This window comes from Uranotaenia lowii, chromosome 2 (assembly GCF_029784155.1).
Source record: "Uranotaenia lowii strain MFRU-FL chromosome 2, ASM2978415v1, whole genome shotgun sequence".
NCBI classification, from domain to species: domain Eukaryota; kingdom Metazoa; phylum Arthropoda; class Insecta; order Diptera; family Culicidae; genus Uranotaenia; species Uranotaenia lowii.
The window spans coordinates 377,115,014-377,127,734 of record NC_073692.1 but is presented as its reverse complement, the minus strand read 5'-3'; the positions used below and the strand labels follow the sequence as shown (position 1 = coordinate 377,127,734).

General features: G+C 28.8%; 1 protein-coding gene across 2 annotated transcripts in view; it reads left to right on the top strand.

The window, feature by feature from the left end:
- Positions 1 to 12,721, top strand: part of LOC129746506 (uncharacterized) — a 262,794-nt gene that overhangs the window by 87,188 nt on the left and 162,885 nt on the right. The window contains exon 2 of one of the 2 annotated variants that reach the window (XM_055740181.1): positions 6,312 to 6,350. The exons of the other annotated variant lie outside the window; for it this stretch is intronic. Within the exon in view, the coding sequence (XP_055596156.1) occupies positions 6,312 to 6,350 (39 nt within the window). The remainder of the gene's footprint in view (positions 1 to 6,311; positions 6,351 to 12,721) is intronic. 2 annotated transcript variants of the gene reach the window in all.

The following is a 12,721-nucleotide window of genomic DNA, read 5'->3' as shown; positions in this document are numbered from 1 at the left end:
ATTCCTCAGGAAAGCTCACGTGGAAAATGTAAAATGAATAATGCATTAGCCGGGTTTCCTATTCGGAATCACCCTGAAGGGGTTCCTGCACGCGCTCTTTTGCTCTCTCTGCTTTGCTGCCCTAGGATCTGGTCTCTAGTCCTGTTTCCACCCAATAAAGTGCATTCGTCGTCTTTTATTCGAGTCACCGTCGTACTTACTCAGTGAAAAATTTTCCCATAACACCCACCCACCCAGCTGAAGCCGGCCAACCAACCGGAATACAATAAAAACGAATGCTTCTCATCAAAAGTCCATCTTTGTTGAGCGCAGCATGACGCGGCAAGTCGAAAGAAAAAAAAAAATCGTAGCGGTAGAGTTCCATAAAGCTTCCCTGGTGAACCGTTTTTTTTTTGCTCCCATACACGGGAGCAAAGTTACTTACTCACTCCTCCTCCGGAGAGTGTTTTTTTTTTGCTGCCACCCCTCCTGGCTTCAGAAGGCGGAAATTGCAGTTTTGCAGCCTTTTAATCAAGTGCTAGTTAGAGACCAAGTGCCACTTTAAGCCATTTATGTCCTGGAACTGAATGAGAAGGGGGCCACAATTGCGCTTAATACGGGTGCTTTACTTAGTAGGTATTTTATTTTCGAGAGGTCCTCAGGATACTTTTTTTATCATAGGAGAAGAGTTTCAAAACAAAGACTGGATAACGGTAAAAAAATTCTCATAATCAGTTATTAACAAATCGATAACAAAACACAAATGTTTAAATTTTTAAAATCTAGACATCAATACACCATTTTTTGGCATGTATTTCGAGCTGATTTCAAGTATTGCCAATTTATAGTTTTTGAATACCTAGATTTGCAAAACCACAAGTTCAATTGATGTTTACGGAAAAAAAAAACATGGAATATGAAAAAAAACTGAAAAAAAATTACAGAAATGAGAAAAGAAAGAAGAGACAAAAATGACATAATTGACAAACATGACATAAAGGACTTCAAATTACTAAAAATTAAGATATAACAAATATTACCAAAATTGGACCAATAAAAACAAAACTAATATAACAAAAAAATAAAAAAAATTACAAAAATGACAAAAAAGGTATAAATGACCAAATTTTACCAAATGACAATAATGACAACAATGAAAAATTGACAAATAAGCTCAAAAATTATAAAATATTAACTAAATTCTGAAAATGACAAAACTGACAAAAATGACAAAAATGACAAAAATGACAAAAATGACAAAAATGACAAAAATGACAAAAATGACAAAAATGACAAAAATGACAAAAATGACAAAAATGACAAAAATGACAAAAATGACAAAAATGACAAAAATGACAAAAATGACAAAAATGACAAAAATGACAAAAATGACAAAAATGACAAAAATGACAAAAATGACAAAAATGACAAAAATGACAAAAATGACAAAAATGACAAAAATGACAAAAATGACAAAAATGACAAAAATGACAAAAATGACAAAAATGACAAAAATGACAAAAATGACAAAAATGACAAAAATGACAAAAATGACAAAAATGACAAAAATGACAAAAATGTCATAAGTGGTAAAAATGTTTAAAATGTTAAAAATGTGCAGAAACGACAAAAGTTACAAAAATGACAAAAAAAAAATGACAAAAATGACAAAAATGACAAAAATGACAAAAATGACAAAAATGACAAAAATGACAAAAATGACAAAAATGACAAAAATGACAAAAATGACAAAAATGACAAAAATGACAAAAATGACAAAAATGACAAAAATGACAAAAATGACAAAAATGACAAAAATGACAAAAATGACAAAAATGACAAAAATGACAAAAATGACAAAAATGACAAAAATGACAAAAATGACAAAAATGACAAAAATGACAAAAATGACAAAAATGACAAAAATGACAAAATTGACAAAAATGACAAAAATGACAAAAATGACAAAAATGACAAAAATGACAAAAATGACAAAAATGACAAAAATGACAAAAATGACAAAAATGACAAAAATGACAAAAATGACAAAAATGACAAAAATGACAAAAATGACAAAAATGACAAAAATGACAAAAATGACAAAAATGACAAAAATGACAAACATGACAAAAATGACAAAAATGACAAAAATGACAAAAATGACAAAAATGACAAAAATGACAAAAATGACAAAAATGACAAAAATGACAAAAATGACAAAAATGACAAAAATGACAAAAATGACAAAAATGACAAAAATGACAAAAATGACAAAAATGACAAAAATGACAAAAATGACAAAAATGACAAAAATGACAAAAATGACAAAAATGACAAAAATGACAAAAATGACAAAAATGACAAAATTGACAAAATTTACAAAAATGACAAAAATGACAAAAATGACAAAAATGACAAAAATGACAAAAATGACAAAAATGACAAAAATGACAAAAATGACAAAAATGACAAAAATGACAAAAATGACAAAAATGACAAAAATGACAAAAATGACAAAAATGACAAAAATGACAAAAATGAAAAAAAAAAATGACAAAAATGACAAAAATGACAAAAATGACAAAAATGACAAAATTGACAAAATTGACAAAAATAACAAAATTGACAAAAATGACAAAAATGACAAAAATGACAAAAATGACAAAAATGACAAAAATGACAAAAATGACAAAAATGACAAAAATGACAAAAATGACAAAAATGACAAAAATGACAAAAATGACAAAAATGACAAAAATGACAAAAATGACAAAAATGACAAAAATGACAAAAATGACAAAAATGACAAAAATGACAAAAATGACAAAAATGACAAAAATGACAAAAATGACAAAAATGACAAAAATGACAAAAATGACAAAAATGACAAAAATGACAAAAATGACAAAAATGACAAAAATGACAAAAATGACAAAAATGACAAAAATGACAAAAATGACAAAAATGACAAAAATGACAAAAATGACAAAAATGACAAAAATGACAAAAATGACAAAAATGACAAAAATGATAAAAATGACAAAAGGACAAAAATGACAAAAATGACAAAAATGTCATAAGTGGTAAAAATGTTTAAAATGTTAAAAATGTGCAGAAACGACAAAAGTTACAAAAATGACAAAAAAAAAAAAATGACAAAAATGACAAAAATGACAAAAATGACAAAAATGACAAAAATGACAAAAATGACAAAAATGACAAAAATGACAAAAATGACAAAAATGACAAAAATGACAAAAATGACAAAAATGACAAAAATGACAAAAATGACAAAAATGACAAAAATGACAAAAATGACAAAAATGACAAAAATGACAAAAATGACAAAAATGACAAAAATGACAAAAATGACAAAAATGACAAAAATGACAAAAATGACAAAAATGACAAAAATGACAAAAATGACAAAAATGACAAAAATGACAAAAATGACAAAAATGACAAAAATGACAAAAATGACAAAAATGACAAAAATGACAAAAATGACAAAAATGACAAAAATGACAAAAATGACAAAAATGACAAAAATGACAAAAATGACAAAAATGACAAAAATGACAAAAATGACAAAAATGACAAAAATTACAAAAATGACAAAAATGACAAAAATGACAAAAATGACAAAAATGACAAAAATGACAAAAATGACAAAAATGACAAAAATGACAAAAATGTCATAAGTGGTAAAAATGTTTAAAATGTTAAAAATGTGCAGAAACGACAAAAGTTACAAAAATGACAAAAAAAAATGACAAAAATGACAAAAATGACAAAAATGACAAAAATGACAAAAATGACAAAATTGACAAAATTGACAAAATTGACAAAAATGACAAAAATGACAAAAATGACAAAAATGACAAAAATGACAAAATTGACAAAATTGACAAAAATGACAAAAATGACAAAAATGACAAAAATGACAAAAATGACAAAAATGACAAAAATGACAAAAATGACAAAAATGACAAAAATGACAAAAATGACAAAAATGACAAAAATGACAAAAATGACAAAAATGACAAAAATGACAAAAATGACAAAAATGACAAAAATGACAAAAATGACAAAAATGACAAAAATGACAAAAATGACAAAAATGACAAAAATGACAAAAATGACAAAAATGACAAAAATGACAAAAATGTTTAAAATGTTAAAAATGTGCAGAAACGACAAAAGTTACAAAAATGACAAAAAAAAAAAAAATGACAAAAATGACAAAAATGACAAAAATGACAAAAATGACAAAAATGACAAAAATGACAAAAATGACAAAAATGACAAAAATGACAAAAATGACAAAAATGACAAAAATTACAAAAATGACAAAAATGACAAAAATTACAAAAATGACAAAAATGACAAAAATGACAAAAATGACAAAAATGACAAAAATGACAAAAATGACAAAAATGACAAAAATGACAAAAATGACAAAAATGACAAAAATGACAAAAATGACAAAAATGACAAAAATGACAAAAATGACAAAAATGACAAAAATGACAAAAATGACAAAAATGACAAAAATGACAAAAATGACAAAAATGACAAAAATGACAAAAATGACAAAAATGACAAAAATGACAAAAATGACAAAAAATGACAAAAATGACAAAAAATGACAAAAATGACAAAAATGACAAAAATGACAAAAATGACAAAAATGACAAAAATGACAAAAATGACAAAAATGACAAAAATGACAAAAATGACAAAAAAGACATAAATGACAAAAAGGCATAAATTCCCAAAATTACAAAAATTACAAAAAGAACAAAAATAACCAAAATGACAAAAATGACAAAAAATGACAAAAATGATTAAAAAATGACAAAAATTATAAAATTTATAAGACTAATTAAAGAGACAAGAATGGAAAGAATGACAAAATAACTTTATCTAACAAAAATGACAGCAAAAAATTATACTTAAACGACAAAAATTATACGTAGTTGGCACATGAACGAAAAAATCGAATCATAGGCCCCCCGAGAAAAAATGCCTTGGACCCTTCGAAGGCATAATCCGGCCCTGGGTGTTGTTAACTTGAGTGGAAAAACTAAATAAAATTAATACCGATAAACACTTAAAAAATTTCAACAATTTCAACTATTTGAAATACGGATAAATTTTTTTTCTCTCTGAAGTTGTAGAAAATTAAAAACTTTGGAAATTTTTTTAAGTTGAATCACCTATTAGAATTTGTTAAGTGTTTGCCTCTTTTACCTCACATTATCCCATTTTATTCCATTTTTGATGCCTAAACAGGAGTCAGAATGTGATCATTTATCAAATTCAAATTTTTCTGTCTATAATCCTGAAAAATGTACTAATGTTTTTTTTTTTTAATGTTCTCAACAAATGATAGATCATGGATATTATCCATATAATTCCTATTGTACATCCAGTAGTCTATATTGCTTGAATTTACTGACGCATTTCCTCTAATAGGTTCGTAGAAATCCCTGCATGTCATGCTAAAAAACTCATCCAATATTTAAAAAAATACATACAAAATTACCTCTAGGCTAACCCAGGTTCCACGAACTTCTACTAGGACATCTTTAGCATCCCTAGTAACTGACATTGATTTTCCCATCACATTCTTCTCAAAATCCCATCATCCCAGCTCGAAGTTTCAGTGTCATCGTGCATCTGTGATAGATACATAGATTTCCCGGCCTTAGGCCGCTTTCTTCGGTGTTGAATTAGCATATTTATCTGCGTTTCCTCGTGTGTTTGTTATTGGTTTGCGTGAGTGACACTTCCCGTTCTTCTAGAGAACGCTTCCCGTCTTTTGGGAAAAATTAGAATACAAAACCGAGTTTGTGGTACGAAAGAAAAAAAAACCCGAATGTATTTTCTTTTCTTCCTTTCTCTTTTCTCGATTTGCTCGTGCCAAAAAACAAATTCACCAAAAAATAACCGCCAAAACAAAATAAAATCCCAACCGGCCGCTTCAACCAATCGTCGCCACCCACTGCCATCAACCAACCGCCTGCTTGGATGAAAATACACCCAAAACCAAAAATAAAAACAACCCCAAATGAAAAAAAAACCGCCAACCTTCGCCCTCTAACATTGTTGTTTGGTTTGCTGCTGCCCGCCCGCCCGCCTTCATCGATTCAACGCGCCACTGTTGCTACTGATTCATCATGATGGCGATGCTGATGGTCGATGATAACGATGATGATGACACTGTGGAAAATGTGATCCTCTAATAACCGGAAAACGTCAAAAATCTCCGACTTCTGGTGTCTGGTTTGTGGTGCGGCACCATGAATTGCAACTTTCCCCATAATTAGGAAAACGTTTCATCATTGTCAGCGACATCAAGAAGACAGGTACCGCTTGTGTTTTCTGATTTTCTAGTTTAATCTTTGCCTTCTAGCTTTGGGGTTTACTTCTCAATTGTTCTCTAGGAATATGTACGTCGTTAATCATTAATCTGAGTTGTGATGTAAAAATTTAATCTTGAAGATTAAATTTATTTTTAAGCGAGGAAGGTCGCAAAATATCGTTTCAAATCGTTGCAGTAAATTGAAAGAAACATATCTCAAGTAACATTTCAAGTTTTATAGCAGGCTACTAGATCAAGTTTTGGTTTTATAATGGTAGTAGTCAAATAAAACTGTAGGTGTTACTTGGGATATCTTTCAATGATGACCTTATGAATTAAACCATTTTTGCTACTTGTGGTTACTGTTATCAAATTTTTTGTTTAAGCTATTGCCTCACTCTTGGAAATAGTGGAGACTAGTTGGTGATCAAATCAGTTGGTGATAAATTATCATGTCTAGTGATTTAGGAGTGTTTTAACTGTTTTTTTTAAATACTCGATCAGTTTTAAAGATTTAGATATTTTTTCAATAGACAATCAACAGACAATCAGCAGATTGCTGTTCAAATGTCCTAACTTGTACTTTTTAGAGTTTAAATATAATAAAAATAAACATGACCTGGTGGCTCCAGAGAGTTGAACCAAACCTATGTTTTCTTATCAATATATTCATCCCTATGTGAGGCTGTAATTTTCATTGATTTGGCATCCATAAAAACTGATATCTGCAAGAATATAAGTAAGGTCCTTGCAATAACAGTCAATCATCCAGACATGATTGCTGATTTACGACGCCTCCTTCCCAGACGACATCAAAATGGCACTTTGGCATTTCGATATTAGTTTTCCATTTTTTTCAGAAACTATTTGATGTATCCAAAATTTATTCAGAGTGTTTGAAAGCGTATTGAATAATGTATCGGACGCAAAAAAGTGTACGTTTATCTTCGCGTCAGTGGCAATGATGTGGCAACCTGAGAAGCTGACATTGTTCAAGTGTCTGAATTTTAATTTTCAAGAGAAACTTCACTTTTTCACTAAAGGTGACTCGTTTGGCTCAATTTTTACGATCATTGATTTTGTCTTGAATTAACGAGTACAGAATGCCTAACATTGTCTCATACGAAATTTATTTTTTTTATTTTGTAAGTAATGTCCAAAAAAAGTTGCGTACCAGATGGTTCTCATCAAAAAGTTCATCAAAATGGAGGAGGATAGAATTATTCCACATCATAAATAGAAGAACAATATCACAATTATAATCAGGGAATACTATCAAATTGCAGCAATCGAAATCTATAGAAGAAAGACGGGTAATACTGACACCAATTTCCATAGGTCCAGAAGATAATTTTAAAATTGCATCCGCTGTACGGACAAGCGTGAAAGAACCAAATGGCAAAATAGCAAGCCTAATTTTACATTCTTTTTTTGCTTTTTGAAGCATCAGGATAGAGATCAAGAATTAGTTTACTTTTAACCGTCAATAAAAAAACTGTTTTTTTAAACTAAATTAAATTATCGTCAGACTATTTATTTCCAAAACGTTTGTATATTTTGGTATCAATTGAACACAAACACAGGAAAATCAAAGTTTATCATTTTCAAAAAGTAATTCTTAGGCAGCCTCTGTTTTGTTATCAAACAACGTAACCCTTATCAAATTTTATATTTCAAGCACTCGCAATCGCAATCACTTCTATGAAGATCAGTTGATATTTCCAAACTAATATTAGAATTAATCAACCAGTTTGATTCAGCCAATGATGGAAAAAATATAAAATTTTCAAAAGTGAAAGTAAAATTTAAAAATTTTGCAAATCAAACATCAAAATTTTAGTTCGAAATTTTAATATCTAATAGACTGCGATTTAAAAAAATCAATAAGTTTGCGATCTCTTGACATTTAAATACCTCAATGGAAAAGCCCTCTTATTATTTTGATATTTATTCAATAAATTTTCTAAATCTTAATTCCATATCAGAATTAAATAATGAACCATAATATGAAATATGTTTCTGAGCCTTCAACCATGAATGTATTTTTAAAATTTTGATGGTTTGGTTCCAATTCTCGGATCAAATATTGTATGAAATACTTGAATCAACTATAAAAAAAAATAGAAATACAATTATGATTTTCACAGTATGGAACCAGAATTTGCGTAATAAATTTAATCTCATTACAATTTAATATAAATAACTGAGTACCAATCAATAAGTGAAATTTTTTTGAAATTTTTTGGCAGAATTCCGAACTTGGGATTAGTTTTTGAGGTTCTGGCATTGGTTTTAAGCCAAGTTTATTACTCTTTAATAATCTTACTCAATCATCAAAATTTTAATGAGAATTAAAAATTGAGTGTAAAGTAGAAAACCTCGCTTGCCTCCTGGAACTCATGGGTGAGGGTTTAACCCCCAAAACGTCCCCCGTTCCTACGGCCATGCCTCATTAGCATTCGAGTTTGCTGTTTTACCAGGGGCTTCCCCAGATTGCTAAGAAAAAATTGGGAGATGCCAGGTCCGGTCCGGTTGCCCAGATATCGGGGAAAAAGGCCCAGTTTTTTCCAGGATTATTCACAATTTTTACGAAATTCCAAATTTTCTAATTATTTTAACGAAATAAATTTGCAAGCTGTTTTTGAAATTGTGATATAAGATTCGAATGCCGGTGATATGTCTTGGTAAAAAACATTTTTCGTGTGATTATTTTTCAGCTTTTGTCTTGCCTTTTTATGGAAAATACGTAAATGTTAGCTGGATTTGGCCGGATATTGACAGGGTTTGATTTTTAAATTCAGAACCCGTACCCAGATTTGCCCGACCTGGATACGTACAGAAAAAAAAACTGGAAAGCCTTCTCAATAAATAACGGGTTAAAATAGTGAATAGATACATGACATTCAAATACAACACTCCAAAAATAAGCATTGAAAACTACCAATTAAAGTTTGACAGCTTTTCAAACTCAAAACAGCATTGAAAATGATGAAAATTTCAATTCTGAAATTTTTTTGGAAATTAAATCTCTTGCTAAATATTTGTTATCCATAGCTAAATTGACATTTTCACCCCGAAGCAGTTTTTTTTAAATATATAATTGAATTGTATGTATTAAAAAAATGTAAACCATTGAGCCTTTGAACATATTTAAAATTTTAAGTGTTCCCGTTTTTTTCCAATAGTCTGAGCTTTAGCAAGCCTTTATGAATAATAAACAATGTATAGAATTGCATTTTTCATTCAATTGGACGCACAATACTGAAAAATCACATGTGACATGAGACAAAATTTTTGAATTTTCAAGATGTATAAAACTCTGAAGACACGTACGCTTGATGTCATGAATTATCAAATTTCTACCAGTTGTCAGAAGCGTTATTTTTAAAGATTAAAGTATTTGACTACATAAATTAAAGATGAATTTTACCTCATACTTCTAGATTTTGGAAAGGATTAGTTAAATCTGAGGAATGTCAGAAAAAAGCTTGATAATTTACAAAAATTTATTTCCCTTTACTTAGTATTTAAAAAGCTTTTCTTTGCCGAAGAAATTATGAATATTCTAATTTTGTGAATATCTCCAAATCGTTCACATTAATTTCATGCAAAGTATTTATTTAAACTGCATATGCACTTAAAACTTTCTGAACTCGATATTTGCCAACGTATTAAAATTGATATTCAAAGATTTTCAATTCAATATTTCGATTTTTTTTTAATTTAAAACAAAAACAATAAATCTTTTGTCTCTTCCAAACTCTGAAATTTTGAAAATTTGAGGGTTTAACCCTTCCGATTCAAAAGCTTGCCAACCACCGGCCTAGAGCAGTGGTCGGCACCCTCCTGAGACAGAAGAGCCAAAAATAGCAAATTAAGGATTTTTTTAAGTTTGAAAGAACCGCACTTCATTTTGTCATTAATACAAAAAATGTGATCGCTAACACACATTGACCGTTATGAGAATTCAATTTTATTATCCTTTTCCACATAAAAATCCACATATTTTTTATGATCAATTGGCAAACGGACGCTTAGTAACGTTGAATTTTTGGTGATTTGCCTTTGTGTTTTGATAGAATTTAACATTTTGTACCTTGGGGAAATTGTTTAAAAAGTCAATTCTCAAGTATAAAATAGACTTTCGTTATGTTCTGTTAGGTCGATAGGTCATGAGATGTGATGAACTTATACTGTTATGAGACTTCTTGAAAAAAATCTTGAAACAGAAATTTAACATGAATTTCGATTCAGCTTTCTTGTTCTAATTTTGATTCCAGAAAAAAGTATTGGATTCTGATTGACATTATTTTTAAATTTTCTATGAACGAATAAATTGATTTTCGGCGATTTCAGTCACGGTGACTGAAAATAGCCGAAAATCAATTTATTCATTACCCATCCAGTCGATAGAATTTTAATATTTTCTATGAACTTAATCGCAAATTCATAAAAAATGTTTTAACACAAAAAATGTTTTCCAATTTGATCCATATTACCTATATCTGAAACCAAATATTTTAGATTGAGGAATGGATGCAATTTCTTTTTTACGATTTTTTATTCACATCATAAGTGTCCTTTGAAGTTTTGATGTTTATTCTTATTTCATTTGTTTTCCATATTCAGTATTTACATTGAGTTATAAAATTCAACTAACCCAAAATTCAAGACTTAGATATGAGAATCAACTTTGAAACCAGACATCAAATATTTACAAAAAAATAGATGGCAGATACAGGATAAAGGAACTAAATTAAGCTATCGAACATAGAATCAAAATTGGATGTATATAACTGCTGTAAGTTATGATTCAAATCTAATGTAATAAAAAGCACATTTTCAAAACAAAGATCCATTCCAAAATAAAAATCTATATATAATCATATTCCACATGAAATTCTAAAATAAGATTCAATAATTTCTATATCCAATTCTTGAAAGTTTTGCCAATAATTTCGAATTAAGGTTGAATATTAGAACAACGAACGTGCATTTTTTAAAATTTGAGAATCCTTAAAAACAGATTAAAAAATAACATAGAATGATTTTATTTAAAATGTAAAAAAAAATGTTCTAAATAAATTTAGAATGCATATACTACATATCAGAATTAGGCAAGGATAGTTCAAATCATCATGCAATGTCCATATTTCATCAGAACGCTGTTAAAGCAAATTAATTTTCAAAACACTCAATGCAAAAAAAAAATACTCAACTCAAAAAAAATCCGGATCTCTAGAAGAAAACTGTTCAATGCTTTAAAACACTTTTCAGTGAAGAATGTTAACGAATTTTCAAATCTAAAGTTCCAGTTTAGGCAAGATGCTGTTAAACTGTTCTGTATTAGTTATTTTTCTTTTTGAATTCTGGTAAAAAAAGACCTGAAGAAAAATTTATGTTGTGTCTGTTTGTTCTAGTATAATTCTGAAATGTTTATGCATACAGCTAAAAAGCCGCAGCCGTTTGGTGAAAACACAGGAAAATTATTGTATTTTGAGGGTAATACGCTTTGAACATAAAGCATGATAGAATGTTATGAATTTGAAAACTGATTAAAATTTTAAAAAAATCATACAAGGTTTTAATAACTTTTGTTGTAATATTTTGAATTTAAAAAATTATATGTAAAAAAGCTCCAAACAAAAATTTGGATTGCTTGCCACGTAGATGAACACAAAAAATGCAGCAAATGTAAGTAATTTACAAGGTTTTATTATAACTAAAAACTGTATAAGCGTGTTTATGTATGCCCCATAATCTTTGTAAAATGCCTCAATCCTAAAATGACAAGTAAAATAGTATAAAATTCTGACTTTAGTTTAGTTTTACTTCCAATCAAAGCCCTAGTCAACACCCTAGAAGGGAACTGAAGATCTTAAAACAGATATTATAAAGTTCATCTTATGGATGAACTTATTTCATAGTATGGCAACCCTAACTATTGTTTACTTCCATAAACTCATAAAAGACATATATTTTCATAAAATTACAGCTTTATCGCTTAACAGTTATCAGTTTCAAGCATTTTCAATATAATTATACTAAAATATTGCCAGAGGAACTGAAATTTTGCTTCAAACATAAAAAGCGCATTTGGCTCGCACGATTTGAAATCCGGCTATTTAAACAGTTTTTATAAAATAAAAATAGTTTTCTCGTAAACTGAAGAAATCACTCCTATGCACAGTGGTCCAAAATTTAGCGGAAAACAATTATAAGCGTATTCTCTTTAAGTTTGATGCATTTCATGTCAGTTTGATGACAACTTTTTATCTATAAATATCAATTTTATAATATCTTTTCATGGTGGTATTTTATCAAAACCAACAACATTTTAGATAATTATAATGCGCATCTTTTGATGCAAACGGA